Below are 24,825 nucleotides of genomic sequence, written 5' to 3'. Positions count from 1 at the left end.
TTATACTCCATTAAGGAATGGTTAGAATATTTCTCCAATGTGGATGTAGTTGTAATACCTTTTTTTTCTCTTTGTACAAGAATTCACTGTGTGAAATTTTGGATTGCATTTTTGTATAATACAATTGCTTTTCTTTGAGAGGGCAGGGGGTATTACTAACTGGATTTTTGAATTAGATATAAAAAAACTTGAAAAAATTATTTAATAAGAAATGTATTTTATGTGCAGCAGTGATTCTGGCATGGATTAAATGATATTGTAAACCATTTTCCTCTCTTGTGTTTCTTACAAATTTGTGTCCTTTTGCACGACAACCACTAGGTTCTAGTGAAAAGACCCTTTAAAGTTACCAGTCAACAACAACATAGTTTCACCTCAGGCCTCAGAAGACATTTGATGTACACATTTGTACTGAAATTATTGTTTTGAACGGATCTCACATTACGAATCATATTTGCTTTGCTTGTGACCAACCTAACAAACCCAATCAATAGCTCAAAGGTTGTCCTGTGTACATTTTCATCTCTTTAGTCACTCCAGTAGCTACTCTTAAGGGCACTGACCTGTCCAGAGAGCAGTGTTTTGCTTCACTTTGCTGCTTACTTTAGTACAACGTTGCCTTAAAAACTGGTCTTTAGAAAGCAAAAAACTACAACATCAGGTAAGTGGAAAGATTCATAAATCCAATAAATATCCTGATCAAAAAAGAGCAGTTTTGTTTGTAAAAGTGTCGTGGCGATTCAAACTTTTCACTTCAGACATAATCCAAGTATAAAGTGGATCTTTATTAGTGAATCAGCCATTGGTAGTAAAATTTAATACTGACTTGAACCTTAATTTGTGATTGGGAAACTAGCAATGTATGATTAATAAAATACAAAATTGACGAAATTGGGTTTGCTATGCTAAATAAACTTCATATGGTTTTATTTCTTTGTAATTATTGTGGATTTTAATGTGCAAGCTGTTAAAGGAAAGTTCACTCCAGAATAAAAATTTCCTCATAATTTACTCACCCCATGTAATCCAAGATGTTCATGTCTTCAGTCGAAAAGAAATTAAGCTTTTTGAGGAAAAAATTCAAAGATTTTTCGCCATATAGTGGACTTCAACGGGTTGAAGGTCCACATGGCAGTTTCTAGGCTCTAAACCAGGGGTGTCCAATCCTGCTCCTGGAGGGCCACTGTCCTGCAGAGTTTAGCTTCAACCCCAATTAAACACACCTGAACCAGCTAATCAAGGTCTTACTAGGCATACTAGAAACTTCCAGACGGGTGTTGAGGCAAGTAAGAGCTAAACTCTGCAGGACAGTGGCCCTCCAGGACCGACTTTGGACAGCCCTGCTCTAAACGAACCCAGCCGAGGAATAAGGGTCTTAATCTAGCAATTGGCCATTTACTTTAAAAAAAAAAAATGTCGACAGAAGGGCAAAAAACTTTTCTCCAACTTCGACAATGTTGGTTTACCCTTTTTTGGTAAAAGTCCTTCCTACAAGTCCATACTTTCGTGACGTTACGCCACTTTGTCTGTTGGGAACAAGTCGCCCTACGTCAGGGGTGTCCAAACTCGGTCCTGGAGGGCCACTGTCCTACAGAGTTTAGCTACAACTTGACTTGACACACCTGCCTGGAAATTTCTAGTATTGCTAGCAAGACCTTGATTAGCTGGTTCAAGTGTGTTTACATTCTAAAAAATGCTGGGTTCAAAACAACCCAAGTTGGGTTGGAAATGGACAAACCCAGCAATTGGGTTGTTTTAACCCAGTGGTTGGGTTAAATGTTTGCTTGAAATAACCCAACTGCTGTAGCCTAAAAATCTAGACGCACCCTAGCGGCAGCAAATCTAATTTGCCGCGAGTGTAGTCTAGCAACTCTCGGTAGACCTGCGAGCTGGAAAAACCAAACTCTGGTCAGGCCAATCACATCGTGTATAAAGGCGGTGGGCAGGCTTAACATAATGACGGCAGAGTTGCGGCGGTTCTGCGTGCTACTCGTAAACAAAAAAGCTGGCGAACGGCGGTCTTTCGAATCGGCTTTGGCCGCGACTCTGGAAGACTTGGACTTAAGCTTTTCTTTAAGAAAAGAAAAAAGAACGGCACTGAAGTCATACTTAAGAAAGGAAGATGTGTTCGAAGTTTTGCCGACCGGATACAGCGAAAGTTTAATCCAGCAACGAGCTCAACTTCACGTTGCTCTCTGGTTGGTTGTAGCGCTATCCAATTGCATGCAGAAAGACAACTGTTTGTTCCGCCCCTCGGATTGAGCCCTGTCAATGGTGAGTTCCCAGACCCAACATCTTGATGTGGGTCTGGCTTGTCAGGCTACAACTGCTGGGTTTGTTAATTTTCAACCCAACTTGGGTTGTTTTTAACCCAGCATTTTTTAGAGTGTAATTGGTGTTGGAGCTAAGCTCTGCAGGACAGTGGCCCTCCAGGAGCAGGATTGGACACCCCTGCCCTACGGGTCTCATGGACTTAACGGACATGCGCACACGGCAGCCATTGTAAGTCCACAAGACCAAAAGTGCATATTTGGGACAGGGCCTTAGTCTTTGCACGTTTGCTTTGTAAACACTGGGTACTTCCGCCTACGTCACATGTGACCTTTCCAACATGAATACGTAGGTAATGTGTGAAGTTGTGGACGTGCATTGCAGAGCTAGTGCAAGATGAGCATTTGTGGTTAAAAGGTGTATACATTTTAATGAATTTTTTTAGAAAATGACCAATCGTTTCGCTAGATAAGACCCTTATTCCTCAGCTGGGATCGTGTAGAGCGATTTGAAGCTGCTTTGAAACAGCAATTTGGACCTTCAACCCGTTGTTCCCTGTTGAAGTCCAAAAATCTGGGATTGTTTTCCTCAAAACCTTAATTTCTTTTCGACTGAAGAAAGAAAGACATGAACATCTTGGATGACATGGGGTGAGTAAATTATCAGGAAAATGGAAAAACATTTAACTCTGTCAATGCAGATTTTATTTGAGCAAAGAGCAAACCTTTTTCCATTACACTACTCTTCCGAATTTGAGATTTTTCCAGACATTGTTGACCCTATGACTTGACTGGCCACCAGAACTTGCACTGAACTACTTTTCCTGGGCTGGTTTCCCATTCCACTTTAGGCAGGATGAAATTGGCATGTACGTGGGCTTTGTGGGTACTTGCCTTCTGTTCGGTCCAGGCGACCAAAGATATCTGCATCACAAAGCCCAAAGAGCTATTGGAGCCAATGTGCATCTACCGCAACTCGGATCCTGAGCTACAACCAACCAAAGAACCTGAGAAGATCCTACCTGGCACCAATCCTCGAGTGCTGGAACTGTCCAAAGCCAACGGACTCTTCGCCCTGTCATTTTTCAAGCAGCTTGCCGAGGGAAAGTCCAACGATGAAAACATCTTTCTGTCGCCGATCAGTATCTCAACAGCTTTCGCCATGACGAAGCTAGGGGCTTGTAACAACACACTGGAGCAGCTCATGAAAGTAAGGTCAAGTAATTGTAACTTCAAATAAAGATCGATCACTCAAGCAGGCCAACAACTTCTCTATCCTTAACATGTAGGTGTTTCGGTTCGATTCGATAAAGGAGAAGACATCTGACCAGGTTCACTACTTCTTCGCCAAGCTGAACTGTCGACTATACCGCAAAAAGCATGAGACGACAGAGCTGATCTCTGCAAACCGCTTGTTTGGAGACAAATCTACGCTTTTTAATGAGTCCTTCCAACACATCAGCGAGATGGTCTATGGAGCCAAGTTGATGCCTCTCAATTTTAAGGTTACATTTCCATAAATTCCTAATGTAGGGCATCTGATCCATGACCTTATACTAATCATTCAAGTTTCGCCCTCTAGGAGAATCCAGATGCTTCGAGGCTGGCGATAAATGAATGGATTGCCAACAAGACGGAGAACCGAATAAAAGACACCCTGCCTGAAGGTTCAATAGACTCCAACACCATATTAGTCTTGGTGAACGCGATCTACTTCAAAGTAAGTGAGGCTGTAGAGAGGTACTTATTAAGATGGAAATTGTCCCCCTATGATACCCCATCTACAGGGCTACCTTCCTCCAGAGTTTGTGTTCACGCCATGTCGTAATAACTATAAATAAAGCATTGTATGCTTTCGAATTGCTCTCGCGTTACTCTGATGTCATACACCGATCGGTCTGCACAGCACCACTTCAAGTCGAACGCACCTTATATCTGCAGTGGTCAGGTGATACAGCAGCCATGTGGTACAAGTCGTAACTCTCAGAAAATTACGAGTTCTACAAGTACTTGAAGGGTTAGGGTTATTACTACATGACGTGACTGCACCTTTGGCTCCAACCCCAATTAATACTCAAATTATAGATAGAACAGAAGCTAGAATTTATCTAATGGGACGTGAGACAAACTGAACAATCAAATTACACTTCAAATCAATTGTCATTTTAGGTCGTTTTTTTATCACACTGATGTAAGTTCAAGGGTTTTTTTTTTTAATAAGTTTGGTTTTAGTTAGTTACTTGGTGCTATAAAAATGGGGGTGTGATGTCATGATTGACAGCTGTGATTGACAGCTTCTCTGAGCGAAGTAGTCGCTGAGGCACCAACAAACTTTTTCCGGCGATTGGAGCTTTAACTTTAATTTCTACATTTCCATAACTGTTTATTTCACACCGACATGAGTTGTTCTGCAGTAACCGATTTTGTGGGAGTGTGGGCGGGGCCTAGCCTGGTCCTACCAGACTCTCGTACATTTCATTTGAACAGAGAGTCTGGCCACTCTCCATTGACAAGCGTTTACTTCCTTGAAGGCGGGTACTCTGATGAAGTTTAAAACTATTGGATCTACCCAGAGCCACTCTGGATCTGCCATAACCTATCGCTAACGTTTGGTCGTGACGTATGTCATATCAAACTAGTTCTCGCTCTCAGCCACTCCCTCTGTTCGCCGATTGGACAGGTTAAAATTTTTCGGGGAAAAACAGAAAATATATAGCAATCCCAGACGGAGTACTGAAGGAAGGTGAAAATTGAGCGGAAGTACGTAGGAGGGCGGAGCCAGGCTGGGCGGGGCCTTGAGTGAGGATGCACAGGTGTATCCTTTGTGGAAGTCTGTCGAGAAACCTGACTCGCGTATAAATTCTCCTCCCCCTTCACAACTGTCACAATCATTAAAATGTATGCTTTACCATTGCAGTTTAAAAATACATCTCACATATTTCGTCAGCGCATCTTGCGTTATTATTATTGTTTATGAATTTCTTAAATAACCGAACTTCAACAACATAAGAGCAGATCCCTTGAGCACAGCTGATGACGCTGTGAAATGACGCGAGTGATCAAGAATATACCAATGTACAAGTAAGATTTCCGTCGATTCCTCTGTCCTCATTTCCTTTCCATGCATCCTTCCCTCACATCCTATGGGGGTGGAGCTATGACTCATGGAAAGGAAGCATGGAAAGGAAACAACGATGCACAAAAAATAAATGAGAAGCACCCAAAGCCTTCAGGCTCACTACAAACCTCCAGGCAGGTTTGTTGAGCAAAACTCTGGAGAAAAGTGGCTCTCCAAGAGCAGGACTGGACCCCCTAACTCTGTTACAATCTGTTTTTTGTGTTCCAGGGTCAATGGAAACAAAAGTTTGATAAGCAAAATGTCGCGAAGTTAGACTTTCACGTTAGCGAGACGCACAAGTGTCCAGTCTTCATGATGTACCAAGAGAAGAAATTCCAGTACGCCAAAATTGCTGATGACAAAGTGAAGATCCTTGAATTGCCCTACAATGGTGGTGACATCACAATGGTTCTCATATTACCTACTGATGGTGCAACCCTGTCGGAAGTAAGTCGATTATAAACTATAAACAAAATGTTTTCCTCAAGATTTTCTTCTGTAGGCTTACATAACACAACTGCATCCAATTAAGGTGGTGGCTAACTTGAACCTCAATAAACTTGTTGGCTGGTTAAATGCCATGAAAGAGACCACAGTTGCAGTGCAGGTTCCTCGTTTCCGTATCGAGGACAGCTTCAGCCTCAAAGAGCAGCTGACAAAAATGGGCCTTGAAGATCTTTTTAGTCCGGAAAATGCCAGTCTCCCAGGTATGACATTAAAAACTTGTTACTATTGTTTAGAGATAGTTCACCCTTTTGTCATCATGTCATTCCAAACTTGTATGACTTGCTCCCTTCTGTAGAACCTAAAAGACTAGGAATGAAGAGCACAAGTCATATATATTATTTGTATGGTTCTTTAGGGATCTTGGTGTTATTACAATGAACTTTTACTGTATGGAAGTGTGTTGACTCGAAAAATGGCAGGAATGTCATTGTCAATGCGAACTACACTGCTCAAAAAAAAAATTAAGGGAACACTTAAATCACACATTGGATCTCAATTTATGAGAAAGTATTTATTTATATACATTCTATAATTTGTTAAGAACAAAATTATGTGACAACAGTCAACGGAAACCAAAATCATACCAAAAAGCAATGTAAAATCCAACTGATCCAAATTGCATGAAGTTCATCACAGCAACTCATAATGTAAATCAGTAGTGTGTATGGCCCCCACGTGCCTGTATGCACTCGCGACAACTTCTGGGCATGCTCCTGATGAGATAGCGGATGGTGTCCTGGGGGATCTGGATCAGGGCATCTGTGAGCTCCTGGACAGTCTGTGGTGCTACTTGGTCCCAGGGGTTCTTAATTGGATTCAGGACTGGGGAACATGAGGCCCAGTCAATGGCATCTTAAAACTGCCTACACACTCTAGCCACATGATGAGCCCGGGCATTATCATGCACCAGGAGGAACCCAGGGCCCACAGCACCTGCATAAGATCTGACAACGTCTCTGAGGACTTCATCCCGGTATCTAACAGTAGTAAGGGAACCATTGGTTAGCACATGGAGGTCTGTCCGACCCTCCAAGGATATTCCTCCCCAGACCATTACTGACCCACCGCCAAAATGGTCATGCTGGAAGCAGTATAGCGCTACCCACAGCATCTCCAGACTCTTTCACATCTGTCACGTGCTCAGTGTGAACCTGCTCTCATCCGTGATGACAACAGGGTGCCAATGGCGGACTTGAATTCTGGTGTTCTCTGGCAAATGCCAATCGAGGTGACGGTGCTGAGCTGCAAGCACAGGTCCCACTAGAGGACGTTGGGCCCTCATGCCACCAAGCGGCAACCTCCTTCAGTTTCTCTTGAAGCCAATACGGAAGTGACTTAAACTGCAATTTTGCCCTTAATGACAACTGTGAGGGGGGTGAATTTTTTTATAACTCATTCGTTTACATTATATAAAGCCTTAAAGTTCTGCATAATTAAGGACGTGGCCACTTTGAGTGACTTGGATTGTCGTTTGTCTGCTGTCTGTAAGTCATCACGTCACCTCAGCTCCACCCACGTCCCACCTCTTTGCCCATTTTCTGTTATCCGGGCTGCCAAGATGGCAACGGCCAGCTCGACCCTACTTTACCCTTCAAAACTGCTCTTCAGAATCCTATGGGTGACGTCACGGACACTACGTCCATATTTTATTACAGTCTATGCATGCAACCTTCATGAAGTCTCTTTCTGACAGTTTGGTCAGAGACATGGACACCATTAGCCTGCTGGAGGTCATTATGTAGGGGTCTGGCAGTGCTCCTCCTGTTCCTCCTCGCACAAAGGAGCAGATACCGCTCCTGCTGCTGGGTTGTTGCCCTCCTACGTCCCTGTCCAGGTCTCCTTGTGTAACGGCCAGTCTCCCAGTATCTCCTCCATGCTCTTGAAACTGAAGATACACCAAACCTCCTTGCGACGGCACGTATGAATGTGCCATCCTGGAGGAGCAGGACTGCCTGCGCAACCTGATTGGGTTGCAGGTACTGCCTCATGCTACAGACAGTGACAGGGACGCTAACAAAGCACAAAACTAAAGACAAATCAGTCAGGAAGAATAAGGAGAGAACAATTGTCTATGGCCTCCACCTGCAAAATCATTCCCTTTTGGGGGTTGTCTTGCTGTCGCTTCTCCAGTGCACCTGTCGTCACGTTCATTTGTTCCTGATTCATGATCACTTATGCTTCCTAATTGGACAGATTAATATCCCTTAAGTTTAACTGATTCGGGGTGCTCCTTCGTCCTCCAGCCTTAGCCATCTTGAAGGACATTTCGATTCTCTAATTGCACCGCGAGGCGAGGAACGAGGAGTGAGGAAGCTTCCAGAGGAGTTATGAGCGAGGATGCACGCTTGAGTGATCAAGAATATTCCAATATACAAATAAGCTTTCCTTCGATTCCTCCGTCCTCATTTTCTTTCCTTGCAGCCTTCCCTCACATCCTACAGGGGTGGAGCTGAGATGCAAGGAAAGGAAGCAAAGAAAAGAAACGAGGATGCACAAATAAGAAATGAGAAGCACCCCTGGTGTTATACTGTGACGATTAAGTGTTCCCTTAATTTTTTGAGCAGTGTATTGGAGTTGATGACTGCACAATAATTTTTTCACCATGACATGTTGCACTAGGGATGGTTGTCGGTGGTGGGCCCAATTTGTACATCTCTGATGCCTACCATAAGGCCTTCCTTGAGGTAAGATGCATTCATTAATTTTTGTAAAATCAAGTACCATGTTTTTATGATTAGCATAACCGGCCTGATTTTCCAATTCTTCAGGTGAATGAGGAAGGCAGTGAGGCCACTGCCGCCACGGCAGTAGTGGCTACCGGACGTTCCTTAAACCTCTTCCGGGTTTCTTTTGTTGCGGACCAGCCCTTCCTTCTGCTGATACGTGAGTCCAGTATCAACGCCTTGCTCTTCACCGGGCGAGTCGCAAATCCTTGTGGGAGCAGCTAATATGGATTGGATATGGATTTAACAGGACGGGCTGAGGGCGGTTATTGATCATCCTTGTGGCTAATTTTTAACTTGACAAGGCTGCCTTGTTTCTGGCCTTATTGCTTAATAATGAGCATTAAATTTGTAACAACATGTTGTTTTTGTCAGTCCACCACGCAAGCACTGGAAACAAACACATCGAGGAGCAAGAGGTTGCAAAGAGGATTTGAAAAAGAAAGAAAGAAAAATATGTACAGGCACAAGATAAGGATAAAACAGGTTTATTTTTTTCATTTTAGAAATTTGGGTTTAGCAGTATCACACAATCTGGGCTTACATAATTATACATTTAAAGAACATAATCAAAATCCTTCACAGTTACACTTAAAGTGCTTTATTTCTATTTAGAAGAATGGACTTGACACACTGCCAGTGAGGAAGAAAAAAAACATAGTGGTTATTGTGAAAATGGCATTCACATTAATAATGATAAATTTTTTTGATTCCTGTACCTTTTTTAAACGTGAAAAGTCTCAAATTTTAAGCAATCATAAACTCTGATTCATTTCAAATAAGCAATTATATCGCATATGAATATAATTTCTAGACTTTTAAACGTATTTACTATTTCAATAAATATATTGGTTTGCTAATAAAATCTAAGAAATTGACTTCTAAGATAATAATGCTCATGTTTTGGAATTTGACTTGTGTTTCAAGAATAAAATACCTATTATATATTGTTTAATCTCATGGTTATGTAAAATAAAATATTTTCTGAAGTATGATTTAAATTAAAGTGATTAACATATAAGACACATGGAAAGACTATATTGCTTTTTGCAAGATAAAACAATATAGCAAGACAAATCGTACATGTCAACATTTTGGCTTCTCTTGGTGCAAATTTAGAAATGTCTATATGTTTGGCCATTACAAAAGACAAACAACATGCAAATAAACAAATTCTACTGAGGGTCAGTAGAAAAACAATGTCTTGTTTCCTTGTACAAAGACTCTTTTGAGGTAAGAAAGCAACTGACAACTTTTTGACGATGCATCACATTTGCTTGCTTATTCAGACAGACTAAGTGTTGAAATACATATGTAGGCTATTTGCATTGAAGTGTCCACTTCCAAAATATTTGCTCCAGAGGGGCTTGCGACAAGACTGAACAAACTCCGTAAATATGGCTCAGTGTTGTCTTTCGGTCTTCCCAACAAAAACAAAAAAAAACGAAGACATGCACTGTATCACTTTTCACAAGCCAGACCATGAAAAACGAACCGAATAAAAATAATCGCTGAAACAAATTTGATCACATTTGCCAATATGCGTACGTTGTTTTATACGATTGTTATGGTGTGCTTTAACTCTGCACCACTTTATCTGAAAGCAACTTTTGGAAATGGGGTGAAATATTGCTTCGAATGTAGTTCCACACATTCAGTAACACTGTGTTAGGATTAGACGTAATTTGGTCAGTCAATACCAATAAACTGCAGTAGATGTATTGTCGTACAGAAACATGAAATATTACAGCCTAATATATACAATGTAGCAACACATCTATCATCTGTCATGTCATTTAAAGCTCGAAAAACAAAGATAGAAGCCAAACACATAATATTTGAATGAATAATATTGTTTAAAATGAAAAACAAACAGGCAGGTTAGTCAACCATTAATGTTTTGAAGGTCAACAAAGGGAAAACATGCTGAAATTTATCATTAGCCCTAAAACTCAAATGAATTTGATTAAATTTAGACTGCTAAAATGTGCAGTACAATAATTGGAATGACTGATTACATATATAGATCCCTTGTTATTAAATTGCAATGAATTAATTCACATAGAGATAATTTAAAACACTATCACCCTTATATGATTGGCATACACAAAACAGGCCCATGCCTCAAATCTAAATTTAAACTTAAAGGCCATAAAAAAGAACTTATTTTCTTGATATATTGTAACATATTAGATTATGAGTATGTTGTTTACAGACAAAATCATCTGCCCTTTTCTATTATCGTGAGGTTGCATTGTGACAAATAAAAGCAATATCAACATGCTCTTTACCTGGGTTCTGCACTGTACAACAACCGTGAAATTATACAGTTTCAGGATTGCAATTCACCGCCACTGTTTCTGAGGCATGGGTATTTACACTGAGAGGAAATGTCCTACCTATGTCGTTTTTTCTCCTTTTCTTTTGCTGCCCTTGTGAAATTTGCTGACCCAAGTTACCCAGAGCTAGAATTCCAAGTAAGAAAATCGGCTTGGTACAACCCAAAAAGGTAAACACAAAAAGTAAACAGTGAGTTCCTGATATTTGTAAGAAGTGTTTACCTGCTGACCTGTGTTCACAGATGTGAGTAACGGTAGAAGTAATGATATGAAGTGAGGTGCACAAAATCCCTAATGGAAATATCAGTAGCTGATTTTTATAATATGCATCAAACCTTCCCTAAAAAATCAGTCACAACCAAGTGTGATTCACAGCCTTATAAAAACGATAACAGCTTTACTTTCGCTTAAAACACCTTTGCTTTTGTTGATCGCTCTAGAAACTGCCTCTGTATAGTTATTACAAGTATAAATTTGTCTAAATATGCATAAGTGACGTATATAGATATACAAATATTCTAAAAACAAAACCAACAAAAAAACACCCCCAGCCTTTCTTTAAGTGCCTGATGTAATCTCTTTTTTCCCCCTCCAAATCTTAAGGGTTAAGAACTTCCACAAGAAATTTCAGTTCCTTTGGTTACTGAACACTTCAGTAAATTCACGTCATAGCACCAGCTGGAAACATCTGTCCATAAGCCAAGTGTAAATGCACCTGACCCCAAGGTTAAAGTGCCTTCCATCAGATGAAGGGAAATCTTACACTCAAAGTCATTCCGTGGCATTTCAACGTTTCCCAGTCATCACAGACATACGGTTTCCGTTTTCCTAAACGGCATCAACAACAAAGCCTGCGAGACTTGACATAAAAAAGGAATAGAGACCCTTCCCCCCAGCTCAAACAAAATATCATCAGACCAGTTAAAGCAAGACTTGCGAATCTCAATGAGCGACTTAAAAGCGGTTGAAAAGTATGGAAAGAAAAAAAACACTGAACATAAAAATCGGCCGAGTGCATCCACGCATATGCGTGCGACGGATCGGTATTGCGTAGTGATGTGTGAGAGAGGTAACTGAGCGGTCTATTGTAGCTTATCTGAGGTTGAAGAATTTCCTGTTTTATATAACTGTATCATCAACATTCAGCTGAGTTGTTGAGCTCGGAGATGGATGAAGGCCTTAACGGGAATTAAGTGTGAATAAATACATATGTAACATGCTATACTCTACCATCATCTTTTCACCAGCGTGCCTATATCACAGTTTTACCACCAACATTAAACAGTATAATAATATGATCTGAGTGTCTCTTGTTATAAACCCAAAGTTCTACAACTACAATTTCCTTGTGTTGAGTGTGAGAAATGCGTTTCGGGTTTTATGGCAGGCCGGATCGGCACTTAACACAAGACGAAAAAATAAACCGAGAATCTGATGTTAGGTCAGACCTGAGGGTCCCTAATAAAAAACTGAACCCGTTTTCCTAAGCTTGCCATGGTTGGGGAGCGCAACGTCTAGCCCCAGCTAAATTTTATCAAGATTGTCTCAAGGCAAAGTAGCAAAGGACTACGATGTCCCCTCATTTTAAAACTCTTCTTCTGGCACAGAGAAGTTTGGCAATTTCAACGCAATTCGACCTAATCATAGCTAGAGTTTCTCTTTTAGTTTATCCTGAAAGATTTATAGTAGTACAAAAATATAAAAAAAACGTAACATATAAAAGACAGGAAAGACTAGAAACAAAACCAAAAAAAGAAAACAAAAATCACTGCATCCAGTGGTGTGTGAGGTTGTTGGAGTGTGGCTTGTCTTCATATATTGACGTTCTGTTCAGTTTGTATGGTGAAGGTAGATGCGGTTTAAAGCGGAAATACCATTTATAAATCCCTAGAGAATACTATTCCTAGCAAACTGTTCCTTGCATCTTTGTTGTCACGAAAAAAATAGAGGATCTTCGTCCAAGTAGGACGCAGAAGACTCTCCCTTTTTACCCAATCCTTGTTGACAGCAGCTGAGAACCTCCTGCTCGCTCAACTCCTTCCAACTTGCAATTTCAGTGTGGATGGTGGGAGACAAGGGACAGAGTGATCTCTCGAGAAATGGTCCTGTTGGACCCAACTGTCCTTTGTCTCCCTAAACTTGCAATGTTTTCCTTTCGAGTGTTTCAGTCGGGCCCAGTGGTGGATACTGAAGGTTGGACCCCTTCTCCGAAGGACGAGCCGGGGCCCCCTCCTCCACCATTGCCCTCCACTTCCTCCTGGGAGGGCGACTCGTCTTCGTTCTGGCCTCCACGGGAGGTGACCGTGGTGGTCTCGGGCGAGGCACTGTGGGTCACCTCCTGTGGAGCACAGCCGGGATGGTTCTTGCGGAAGTGCTGGTTGAGAATAGCCTGGAACGGGAAGCTCTTGCCGCAGACGTGGCAATGGAAGGGCTTGTTTCCTGTGTGCTTACGGATGTGGTACTCGAGTTGGTCCTTGCGGGTGTACTTCTTCCCGCAGATTCGACAGACGAAGGGGGTAATGCCCATGTGTAGGCGCATGTGACGATCTAGGCTGCCCTTCTGGTTAAAGGACTTGCAGCAGTAAATGCAGGTGAGACGGGGGTTGTAGCGGAACCACCGGTCGCCTACCTGTTCTCGTAGGTACTCCTCGTATCCCCCCATGTCAAACACAGCTTGTTCCTCTCCCTGTAGGGGACAGGTGAGAGGTTATTGTTTGGTTTCATAATCCCCACCCAATTTCCACTTTGAAATCAAATTGTAACGCACTTTGAACTGTTCCTAACTTAGGCACACCACCTGCTCTGAGCATGATGCAAATTTCTTATTTGCTTGGGAAGGTGTGCTTCACTGATATGATTTGAAACTATGTAATCCTAACATTTAGGATGCCCTACCTGTGAGGTGGGGAGTCTCTGATCGTCAACTCTTCCTGGGGACTCACTCTTGGCTCTCTGGCGATCAGCCATTACCACAACACTTCCTGTTGGACTAAACCTGAAAGAAAGCCAGTACGGGTTCAATCTTTTACAGCACACTTGTCGACAGAATACAATTGTTTTTTGGGGTAAATGTAGCACATTTTAAAGCGTCACACCTGGATTTTTCAAACCTTAAAACTAGGGCTGCAACTAACGAATATTTTAATAATCGATTAATCTGTCGATATATTTTTCAATGAATCGATGAAACAAATTTAAAAAAGCATTCATTTCCAATCCTTTATTCAAAAACAGAACTGACAGTGCAAATTCACAGTGCAAAGTTGCTACAATAAATCTATAAATCTTTTATTTTCTTTTTTTTATAAAGAAAAATACTAATCAGAAAACTTAACAGGATGTTAGAACTTGTTCTCTACACTTCACTCAGACGCACACACTCAAACAAAATTTAATGGGTTTAGTTAAATTGTAATGCATTAAGAATTTCTCTAAAATGTCCAAACCCGTTATATACTCCTGGATAAAACATCTACTGTATTAACCTATTAATATGAATGATATTAAAGTTTAAACATGCAATACAGACACAGATTTAACTGCTGTGACATATAAAGAAATATTATGTAACAATTAAATAAAACTCCTCCTCCTAAAGAAGAACACAATGTCTTATTTTCAATGAATGATATGCATTCTTTAAAACAACTTGCATACAACATTCCTTATAGATTAAATATGGATTAAATAATTAATGTATAATAAATATAATGAATCCTTATTAAAACTAAAGAGGTGATTTTTCTCTGTCTTTTGTTGTTTGAATAATATTAAGAGCACAAATGGAAGCAGGTTAATGGAGTCCGAATGCTGACCGAAAATGACAATAGATATTAGTCCGTTTTTGTCATTCAAAGCTGGTTTTGATTTTCGTCTCGTTTTTGTCTGTGAAAAATGTTGTTGATTAAAATATTGACAAATTATTTGTCAACGAAATGAACATAGCAACAGATTGAAAAATGAATGGGCCAAAAAAGGCAAGTGAATAAAAACGTGTCTTTAGTCTTGCAAACTATACCACCCCTGCTTTACTACTGTTATTAACAAGCTAACGCTAACTTGTCATGCTTGTCAAGCTGGATAACGAGTAAACAAGCACCAGAAGAGCTACTGGAGGGACGGCACGCTCCTCACTTCCAAACGGAAACAAAGTGGGATTTTGTAGTGACTGAACGTTACCCTGCTGTTGAACTCCCTTCCTCCTCATCAAGGACTCCAAGATGTTTTCGTTTTAGGAGCTGAATCACCACCGTGGTGCTCCCGTGCCATGTCGCGTCGCTTTTGCTGCAATTAACACACTTTTTCAATTTATTAATGGCGCTTTTCGACTGGTACGGCTCGGCTCGGTTTGCTTTTCCACTGCGTGGTACGACGGGTACAGCACGGCTCGCCCGCTTCCACTCTGCTTTGCGCTCAACCGTGCTTTTTTTATACTCAAACATCTCCGCGTCTTATTGAGGGGCATAATAGTCGCGCGACACAACGAATCGATAATGAAATTCGTTGCCAACTCTTTTAATTATCGAATTTTATCGATTTTATCGATTCGCTGTTGCAGCCCTACTTAAAACCAACATGAAACAATGTTTGTAACTCCATCCAATATGCCATATTTCAGAGTGGAATGGGATGGTTAAACAAAAGTTTTTACACACCTCTCGGTTTCACTGAAGCTACTGGACGGCTGAGAACCTTTCCCGCCTCTTCCTCCTTCCTGCATCAGTGTGCTACGTCCTGAGGTGTCAATCATCACCGTCGGCCCCTCTTCGGTCCCACTGCCCTCTTCCGCCGATGCCTGGGTCTCCGCCCCCATCCACTCCTCCATCCTCTCCGTCTTAATCCGAAACCCCTCCACCATCCGCACATTCTCCTCTCCACCTCTCTCTACCTCAGTCCCCGTCTCAACATACCATTGCCCGGCTCGGTTAATACGAAGAATGGGCTCTTTCCCAGATCCCACCTCCTCCGAGCCAATGCCGCTGTGCTCCACTATCTGGGGGCTCATGGACTCATCAGGGGGACTGATTTCTCGGACTTCCCTCACATCGCGGATGTTGATCACCCCAGTGTTGATCAATCGGGAGTTGGTGTGTCTTGGACTTAGGGAGCGGGACCCACTTAGCGCCGTCCCGACTCTTCCCGACTCAACGGTTTGATTGGTGGTCCTGTGGGCCCCGTTCCCGAGCTCCTCCTCCACATCTGACAGACTGATTTTGAAGTGGATTCCCTCTAAAATCTGGGTGCAGCGATCAATGATGTGCTGCATTTGGAGGAAGCTGGCAGCCGTCAGGTAGCTGATGATATCGGCAAGCTGCAAGCACAAGCGTCCTGTGTAGCAAAAGGAAAGGAGCTGCTCAAACACAGTTGGGTTGCGGATCACTGATATGGACACGGTGCTCATCTCGCTCAGCGACATGTGGTCCCTAAAGTAAGGGGAGCTGGCGGCGAGGACCACCTTGTGGGCACGAAAACTGTGGCCCTGAACATTGACCACGATGTCACACAGACGTCCCTGTATTCGCAACTGGTTCAGGTGCGACAGGACGGAGTTGCTGAAGTCAGGAATATCAAGTTGAATGCTTCCTGCTCGTTCCATGCGGGCTGCCTATTGCGTTGCTTTTCAAAGCTGCTGACAAAAAAAAATGAAACGTTTAGGAGACTGGACAAGACTATTACAGTTGGATGAGCAATAAAATTCATTAAAAAATCCCAGACTTAACACTCTGCATTATTAGCAAACAATGTTAAAGGTGATGTGTAAGAAAGTACTTTCTCCTATTCCAGCTTTATATACAGAGAAAACTATAAGTCAACCATTCGATGGTTGATTTGAAAAAAAAAAAATCTGTGGTGTGAGTTAAGGGTGGGACTATCTGCAGTATTTATGAAACAGTAGGTGAGACTGAGGTGTTCAGCCAGAGGCCAAATTTCAGTCCCATAAGTCTTATGAAACTGAGGGGCTGTCAAAAAGCTGACGCCTAAAACTGGTTAGCCAGGTGTCTCTTTTCATGTGTGAGAGCTATAGGTACCAAGAATGTTGGTCAGCCTAGTCAATTATTCATTGAATATTGTACGGGATTTTGGACACAGAAAAAGTTTGGCTGAAACAAATGTGACTGGCATTTCCGTTCAGAACTGCAAAGCACACATATTCAAGACACAAACTCGAGGTGGTACAACGACTTGAAGGTACATTTCCCCTTTCTACTTCCTGTAAAGTCATATTACTGTACATTTTCTCCCTAAACCATTTGCAGTGCAAATCCAAAATCTCAGTCAACGGGCAGAAATTTTACATTTCACTTCTTTAACAATTGACCAGATTTCTTTAACATTTGACCAGACGTTTTGGTAACACTTTAAATGTTGAAACTTGTAGTACAATTCTGAATGATGGAAAACTACATATGCCATGATAACAAACTATTTAATTACAATCTTGTGCAGTTACCAGCAGTTTCACAAACACCACACATATATGTCATTATTAATATTCCGTAGCTATGTAATTACACAGTAGTACTGACTGTAACATTGTAATTTAAAGTGACCTTTTTTACAGAAAGTTACATTTGCAGTGAGATGCATTTTTTTACCTCACCTTTTTAATACCAGGCACAAAAATCGCTCCACTATATTTTTCGGCACAATTGCACTTCTTTATGGCTACAAACCACAGCTGTTAGAGAGCAAAGTTGCCATTTTTTCATTGCATAGGTCAGTAGGATTGGTTCGCAGTGTTACTTTGTCTCTCTCTGTTTTTGACATAGTATCGGGCGACGGCGCAGGGCAGCTGTAACCGGCGGCGTGGCACCTCAGTTCGGTTCCAGTAACACTGCAGCGCGGTGATGAGATGAAGCCTACCCGAAAAACACGCACACACCCCGGCGCAGAGAAGGCAGGGAGGTGCCTTACCCCGGTCCACGCCAAATTTATATTTAAAAAATACAATACCGAAATGCGAGTTTCCTTTTACGACACCCTGTTTTGAGGGATTTGGCATTGAATTCCCCACATTTCACGATCGCTATTAATCGCTATACTTATCGCCAGGGATTCTGCTGTCGCTTTCGGTTCCTCCGCCGCTCTCTTATTCCCCCATGTATAACATGAGCCAATGTACAGAAAATGGCATTCTGGTACATGTAGTTCTGTTGCTTCGCAGCCATGGCAACCAGCAATGGTGAAACTCGGCAAAAAGAACTCAAGCTCCCATGATGCCTTTGCTTTACCATCGCCGTGAAAGTGGGTAAAGAGTTTGGTTGCATTTTTTGGTGACAGTTTCTCCCTCTTTTGTATGTGTGAGGGAGTATGAAGCTATAAACGAAGAGATATTTACTTACTGAAATACTGTATGCTGTTATAAACATTAATATGTTGCATTTAATGAATAAATTACACAAATGTAAAGAAACTCTTGTTGCAGAGCAGTGCAGGCCCATTCCATGACATCAATAAAACTGAACCCATTGAACCCATTCAAAAAATATATTAGTCATGTGTCTTAAGTAAATAAACTCTTTACGTAATGTATCCATTATTCATATCTCACCATCCGTGATTTGTATTGTGTTCACAACCATTCAAATTATTGTTATTTGTCATAGTAATGCTTTGGTTCACTGTAGGAATGCTTTCATCATCGTGTTATATCAACATCTTGGTTTCCATCCATTTAACTTATTATTAACCATTTAACACAATATTTTCTGCCATTTCTACATTCTATTTTATAAATTTGGAGGGTTTCATCTAAATGTTCTTCATCAGTAATGCAATTCCAAGTGATAGGCAGAAATTAAAAATTGCGTTTTCAATTTTAGTGGGTTGAATTTTATTTGTAGGCTATTACTAGAATAATATGAAGTATAATGATAATTATTTAGGAGGAAAATGTGTCTGGGGTAAAAAGCTAAATGGGTAGTTTATTCATAACATGTTTGATAATTTTATATTTTGATCTTTTAGATTAAAACATAGGCTATATGGATGTATAAAGGGAAATGTACATCTAAGCTCAAACAACAATCTAAATGCTCATACTTGCAGGGTAAATATACAGAATATTAATATAAAAAAGCAAATTGTTTGTGGTAGCATACCCATCTTGAAACTAGAAGTGTGTCATAAAAACATAACATATCACCCATTTAAAAGTAATTTTGTATTTTAAGCATAAATGTGTACATGATAAGCATTTATGCTTGATATTCGAATGAAATATTATTTATGAAAATTAAGTGTCAAAAGTTATGATGCTATGAAGAAGCCATTTCAGCAGGTATACAGTAGGTGGCGCTCTTTGCTCATATATCTGAACATGCCATATTTTGCCACTTTGAATGAATCAGTTACATTTACAGTCATTTTTATTGTTTTATGCGCTTTATGAGTTATTAAACTGTTTTATAATTTAAGTGTATCTATTTAATCATATTATATGTCTACTCTGGGGTCAAAAAGTCTAGAAAGTGCTTCTTTTCTAAATCATTAATGATCAATTTATTTTTAAATATATTTTTATCTGTGCTATACAAATAAACTTGCCTTGCCTTGCCTTGCCTTAATTACAAATGATTTAATAAGTATAACAATGCGAGTTTCATTTTATTAGCAAGAAAAATCAATATGTCTGCCTTAAAGGGATAGTTCACCCAAAAAATTAACATTCGGTCATCATGTTGTTCTAAACCTGTATGAATTTCTTTCTTCTGCTTAAGATATTTTGAAGAATATGGGTAACCAAACAGTTTTTGGTCCCCATTGACTTCCTTTAAGTCAATGAACTGTTTGGTTACCAACATTCTTCAAAACATCTTCTTTAGAGTTCAGTAGAAGAAAGGACAGATTTGTGGGTGAGTAAATGATGAGAGTTTTCATTTCTGGGTGAACTATCCCTTTAATATCAGTAGATGCTGACTGTTTCGTGTCAAATGTTCTCCAGAATTATTCGAGAATGATGCATTTTGACCTTTTTGTCCAATAGGTTTTCTTTATTTCCAGGTTTAAATTAGATTCTGCATGGTCTCAAACTTCTGGACCCAATTCTAAATACTAAACAATACATTAAAATATAAATCACAACTCTGATTTCTTTTTCATCAACAATATTTATTAACAACTAACAGAACAAAAAAAAGAAAACACAGGCTAGATGTTACAATGTGCAACAGTGAACAGAGGAGAAAACTGGCTCATGATTTTGATTGTATGTATGAGGAGCATATGGATAAATAGAAGCCTGTACATTGATAAAACCAGGAATTTTGTTGTATTGTGGCACGCCATCAGAAAATTCACAGACGTTAATCTTAAATTCTCCGAATTCATTTCATTAGAGTTGAGCCATGCAACCCACAAACACAACTGGGCGGCAGAGCAGATCATTGTGCACAAGCTATAGCACACGGCATACTATCAAAGTAAAATAATAAAATATATTTACAATTAATAAACACAACACTTAGTTCCATCCCTCCAAGTTTCAAATGTATTGGAACCGTTTCAAGATAAATTAATATTGACAGCTAATGTACATGCACACTCTTCTACAACAACTGTTTATTTGTTGAAAGGTGAAGAAAAACATACAAAATACATTCTGGATCAGGGGCGAAATAACATTCCTAATACCGTAGTGTTAACTCAAAGAAACACGAGTACCTCGCGACTGCATTTCTTCAATTTAATTCCAAAAATGTAGTACAAACAAGCTAGTATGTTTCACATCAATCCATTTTAGACCGAGTCAGTAATGCCTATGTTGGTTCTCAAGGAGGAATTCCCCCGAAAAGTGCTTGTCTACAGGACTCCATTTGACTGGGATACAAAAAAAAAACACACGGAATAACAGTTGGTTAAGTGCTTCCCTAAGTTGCAGAATAGTTTCAACAGGCGGTCTGTCTTAAACAAAGCCAAGACTTCCACTGGTTTCTTGAGGACGAGGAGACCGAACAAACACACTTGCTACGGATTGAGACGGAAATGTAGAGGAAAGTCCCTTTAAGAAGAAGATGTGATATTCCCAGAAGACACTATGGTTTCCCTGGGCGAGTATTCGGGCTCGTCCTTATTAGGGTGGGAGGAGTTGTCCGACTTGCTCCTGCTGAACTCGGCACCCATGATGGGCCTGGAGAACTTGCCCGCCGGTTGGCAGCAGACGGCGCAGTTGAGCATCTTGATGAAGGCCCGGCGCATCTCGTTGCTGGTCAGGGTGTAGATCAGAGGGTTCATGGCGGAGTTGAGCACGGCTAGAGCCAGGAACCACTCGGCCTTGTAGAGGATCGGGCAGGAGCGGATCTGACAGGCCACGTCGAGCAGGAGCAGGATGAAGAGCGGCGCCCAACACGCGATGAAGCAGCTCAGCACGATGATGACCGTCTTCAGGAGGGCCATGGACTTCTCCGAACTCTTGTTGCTCCCTCGGCCGTTGGAGACCTTGCGGAAGACCAGCTTGCGGCTCCGCGTGCGGACCAGGGCGTAGATGCGGGCGTACAGGATGACGATGGCCATGAGGATGACGCTAAACACGGTGGTGCAGAAGAGGATGTAGGTCTTGTGGTAGAGCGGCAAAACGGTGGAGCAGTTGTTCATGCTCTCGATGCAGTTCCATCCCATGATGGGTAAGCCGCCCAAGATGGCGGCGATGAACCACACGGTGCTGATCAGCATGAAGACTCGGCACGTTTTGCCATTGTTGTGGAGCTTCATCTTCAGCATGGTCAGGTGTCGCTCGATAGCAATGGCCAAGAGACTGAACACTGAAGCGGCCAGGGCCACGAACATACTCCCTTCCCGGAAGAACCACTGCGTCGGGGTCAACTTGTACGTGTTGGCTCCCGACAGCAAGATGTTTGCCGTGTACACAACCCCGGCCAGCAAGTCTGACAAGGCCAAGTTCCCAATGAAGTAGTACATGGGCTTGTGGAACTTCTTGGTCCTCCAAATGGTGAGGAGCACCAGGACATTTTCCAGGATGATGAAGCAGCAAACTATGATGAACACGACAGAGTCCGCTTTGAGTCCCGGGTCCTTGTCGACCTTGCGGAATTTCCCGGTGAAGTTGTAGTGTCTGGCGATTAGGTCATCCATGGTTCGCACTGGCTTGGTACTTTTAAATCCAATGTGCAACCCAACACAGGCCACAGAGGGGTGCTGGTGGACTGGGGAAGCTGGGTATCCAGTTCTCCTCTCAGTATGAGGTCATGTAAGCAAGGTTTTCTCAAGTCAGGTAAAAATCCTTAGAGAGGATGAATGCGGTCCACAAATCCAAAAACTGCATCGTGAAAACACTAGAAGAAATACATTTACATAAATTAGAACACATGAACGGCATTAGTATAATAGAATATTTATATTTCTTGACGTTTTGGACACAGCTTTATTGAAACGCAGTTTAATTGTTATTATTATTATTTTTAAAGCACGCGACAAAAACGATTATAAAAGTAAAATCACAAAACGAAAAATTGATGTACTAATTAAAAGAGAAGAAAATACATGAAAAGGTGTGGTAGAAAAGTTTCAGTATATGTAAAACACAGGGAAAAAGCGATAAATAATTCTCTCTATATAAATAATAATCTCAGCGATGTCGAATTTAGAAGAGATTGCCACAACTGATTATATATAATTCAGATTATATATAATATTGTAGCCTATACAGAAACTCTCGTAGAGTACTGTAAAAGAAAAAAGCAAAGCAAATTAATAAGTAGCTTTTTTTTGTTAAACTCAGAAAACTGAGTGTTAAATGAATTATATTCGCTTGACATCATTTTGTGAATACTAATTTCAACTGTCAAATTTGTACGACACGAGAGTCAATGTCAAAATCGCGACAAAAAAGGTCGTATTCACGATTCAACCATTCTGTTATATCTTACACTAACGTTTAAAACGGTCTATTGCGAACTTTTATGCTAAAACTTAAGACTTACAGACGGCTAAGATCCCTGTCGCATTACATTCAGAAAGTTAAATGTTGGACAAGAAGAGTTTCTCTTACCTTTAAACTCCAGACCAAACGTCTCGACCGTTTAATCCTGCAATATTGATGCAATATGGCCAGATATCAAAGGTGTAGTATTTATCGCATCGCCTGAGTCTCGTGTGGAGGATTGTAGGGGTAATTTTTCTCTGACTGGAGAGAGACTGGAGAGCCAATTCTCCCCTCTGCAGTTCAGCCCACCAGTTTCATAGCCCTCCCCCTTCCCTCAGTCTCATTACCCTCTTATTATTCCACAGCATCCAAAGCTCTCCAATACATTCCAAAACAATGAAGTTCAAACACTGGGATGATAATGAATGGCTCAAAATAATAACCTTACAGCAGAAATCTCTCTATGTATACAGTGGTGCTTGAAAGTTTGTGATCCCCTTGCGGAATCTGTGAAAATGTGAATAATTTTGAACAAAATAAGAGATATAATAGACAAAATGCATGTTATTTCTTATTTGGTACTATTCTGAATAAGAGATTTTACATATAAGATGTTGACATTTGGTCCACAACACAAAAAATAGCTGAAGTTATTAAAATGACCCTGTTTAGAAGTTTATGAACCATTGATTCTTAATACTGTGTCGTTCCCTGAAGGATCCACGACTGTGTCCCTTGTTTGTCCTGACCCAACGTTCTTCAGTTTTCCAGCATCTTTTGTATATTTGAACCCTCTCCAGCAGTGACTGTATGATTTTGAGGTCCATCTTTTCATATTTACACAACTATATAAAAAGGTTGAACCATTCACTGATGCTTCAGAAGGAAACACGACGCATTAAGAGCCGGGGGGTGAAAACTTTTTGAATTTGAAGATTAAGGTAAATTGTGAGGTAAAAAAAATTCTTTTGTTGCTTCTGAAGGGCAGTACTAAATAAAAAAAACATATATCTATTTAAACAAAATAAGAAAAATGTGGACATCTTCATCTTGTTCAAAAGTATGCACCCCCCGGCTCTTAATGCATTATGTTTCGGGGTCATTTTTTATAAACTCAGCTTCCCCTTTTTTTGTCTTGCGGACTATATGTAAACATCTTTTATGTAAAATATCTTATTCAGGACAGTATAAAATAACGCATTATGTTAAAATTATTCAAATTTTCGCAGATTCTGCAAGGGGTTCACAAACTTTCAAGCGGCACTATATATATTACTTTTATCAATAAGAGATATAATAGACAAAATGCATGTTATTTCTTATTTGGTACTGTTCTGAATAACATATTTTACATAAAAGATGTTTACATTTGGTCCACAACACAAAAAATAGCTGAATTTATTAAAATTACCCTGTTCAAAAGTTTATGAACCATTGATTCTTAATACTGTGTCGTTCCCTGAATGATCCACGACTGTGTCCCTTGTTTGTCCTGATCCAACGTTCTTCAGTTTTCCAGCATCTTTTGTATATTTGAACCCTCTCCAGCAGTGACTGTATGATTTTGAGGTCCATCTTTTCATATTTACACAACTATTAAAAAAGGTTGAACCATTTACTGATGCTTCAGAAGGAAACACGACGCATTAAGAGCCAGGGGGTGAAAACTTTTTGAATTTGAAGATTAAGGTAAATTGTGAGGTAAGCAATTATCTTTTGTTCTGAAGGGCAGTACTAAATAAAAATATATATATATATTTAAACAAAATAAGAAAAATTTGGACATCTTCATCTTGTTCAAAAGTATTCACCCCCCGGCTCTTAATGCATTATGTTTCGTTGTCATTTTTATAAACTCAGCTTCTTCTTTTTTTTTGTCTTGTGGACTATATGTAAATATATTTTATGTAAAATATCTTATTCAGGACAGTAATAAATAAAAAATAACGCATTTTGTTAAAATTATTCCCATTTTCAGATTCTGCAA

The 24,825-nt window shown here is 40.5% G+C and overlaps 3 protein-coding genes across 7 annotated transcripts; 1 reads left to right on the top strand and 2 right to left on the bottom strand.

Moving 5' to 3' along the window:
• The first annotated feature begins 348 nt into the window (after positions 1-348).
• Positions 349-10,132, top strand: serpinc1 (serpin peptidase inhibitor, clade C (antithrombin), member 1). 3 transcript variants are annotated; one of them, XM_079808040.1, is made up of 8 exons: positions 349-661; positions 3,122-3,480; positions 3,560-3,775; positions 3,853-3,990; positions 5,617-5,835; positions 5,921-6,095; positions 8,515-8,579; positions 8,664-10,132. In XM_079808040.1, the coding sequence occupies exons 2-8, from the start codon at positions 3,127-3,129 to the stop codon at positions 8,841-8,843; spliced, it is 1,347 nt and encodes a 448-aa protein (XP_079664166.1). In that variant the 5' UTR covers positions 349-661; positions 3,122-3,126; the 3' UTR covers positions 8,844-10,132. The 3 variants fall into 3 exon arrangements, with proteins under 3 accessions (XP_079664166.1, XP_079664167.1, XP_079664165.1); XM_079808041.1 differs by having other exon boundaries at positions 420-661; positions 3,126-3,480; positions 8,664-10,044; XM_079808039.1 differs by lacking the exon at positions 349-661 and adding an exon at positions 1,986-2,921 and having other exon boundaries at positions 3,126-3,480; positions 8,664-9,833.
• Positions 9,352-18,080, bottom strand: zbtb37 (zinc finger and BTB domain containing 37). 3 transcript variants are annotated; one of them, XM_079808035.1, is made up of 4 exons: positions 17,559-18,080; positions 15,613-16,583; positions 13,853-13,952; positions 9,352-13,643 (listed from the first exon to the last, which is right to left on the bottom strand). In XM_079808035.1, exons 2-4 carry the CDS (start codon positions 16,551-16,553, stop codon positions 13,122-13,124), a joined length of 1,563 nt encoding a protein of 520 aa, XP_079664161.1. In that variant the 5' UTR covers positions 16,554-16,583; positions 17,559-18,080; the 3' UTR covers positions 9,352-13,121. The 3 variants fall into 3 exon arrangements, with proteins under 3 accessions (XP_079664161.1, XP_079664163.1, XP_079664162.1); XM_079808037.1 differs by having other exon boundaries at positions 15,613-16,586; positions 17,559-17,630; XM_079808036.1 differs by having other exon boundaries at positions 15,613-18,073.
• Positions 18,081-19,925: 1,845 nt separating this feature from the next.
• s1pr1 (sphingosine-1-phosphate receptor 1) lies at positions 19,926-23,101 on the bottom strand. Its single transcript, XM_079807516.1, has 2 exons — positions 22,965-23,101; positions 19,926-22,248 (listed from the first exon to the last, which is right to left on the bottom strand). Exon 2 carries the CDS (start codon positions 22,046-22,048, stop codon positions 20,960-20,962), a length of 1,089 nt encoding a protein of 362 aa, XP_079663642.1. The 5' UTR covers positions 22,049-22,248; positions 22,965-23,101; the 3' UTR covers positions 19,926-20,959.
• Between the last annotated feature and the right edge of the window lie 1,724 nt (positions 23,102-24,825).

This window comes from Gobio gobio, assembly GCF_949357685.1.
Source record: "Gobio gobio genome assembly, chromosome: 24".
NCBI classification, from domain to species: Eukaryota; Metazoa; Chordata; class Actinopteri; order Cypriniformes; family Gobionidae; genus Gobio; species Gobio gobio.
This window is presented reverse-complemented; position numbering and strand designations above follow the sequence as displayed.

Coding starts and splice junctions, on each gene's coding strand:
- s1pr1 (XM_079807516.1), bottom strand. CDS start 22,048: ATGGATGACCTAATCGCCAGACACTACAACTTCACCGGGAAATTCCGC.
- serpinc1 (XM_079808039.1), top strand. CDS start 2,899: ATGAACATCTTGGATGACATGGG. Junction 2,922..3,125: donor AACATCTTGGATGACATGGG/GTGAGTAAATTA, acceptor CACTTTAGGCAG/GATGAAATTGGCATGTACGT. Junction 5,836..5,920: donor ATGGTGCAACCCTGTCGGAA/GTAAGTCGATTA, acceptor CATCCAATTAAG/GTGGTGGCTAACTTGAACCT.
- zbtb37 (XM_079808035.1), bottom strand. CDS start 16,553: ATGGAACGAGCAGGAAGCATTCAACTTGATATTCCTGACTTCAGCAAC. Junction 13,953..15,612: donor AGCTTCAGTGAAACCGAGAG/GTGTGTAAAAAC, acceptor GCTTTCTTTCAG/GTTTAGTCCAACAGGAAGTG. Junction 13,644..13,852: donor AGAGACTCCCCACCTCACAG/GTAGGGCATCCT, acceptor TGTCCCCTACAG/GGAGAGGAACAAGCTGTGTT.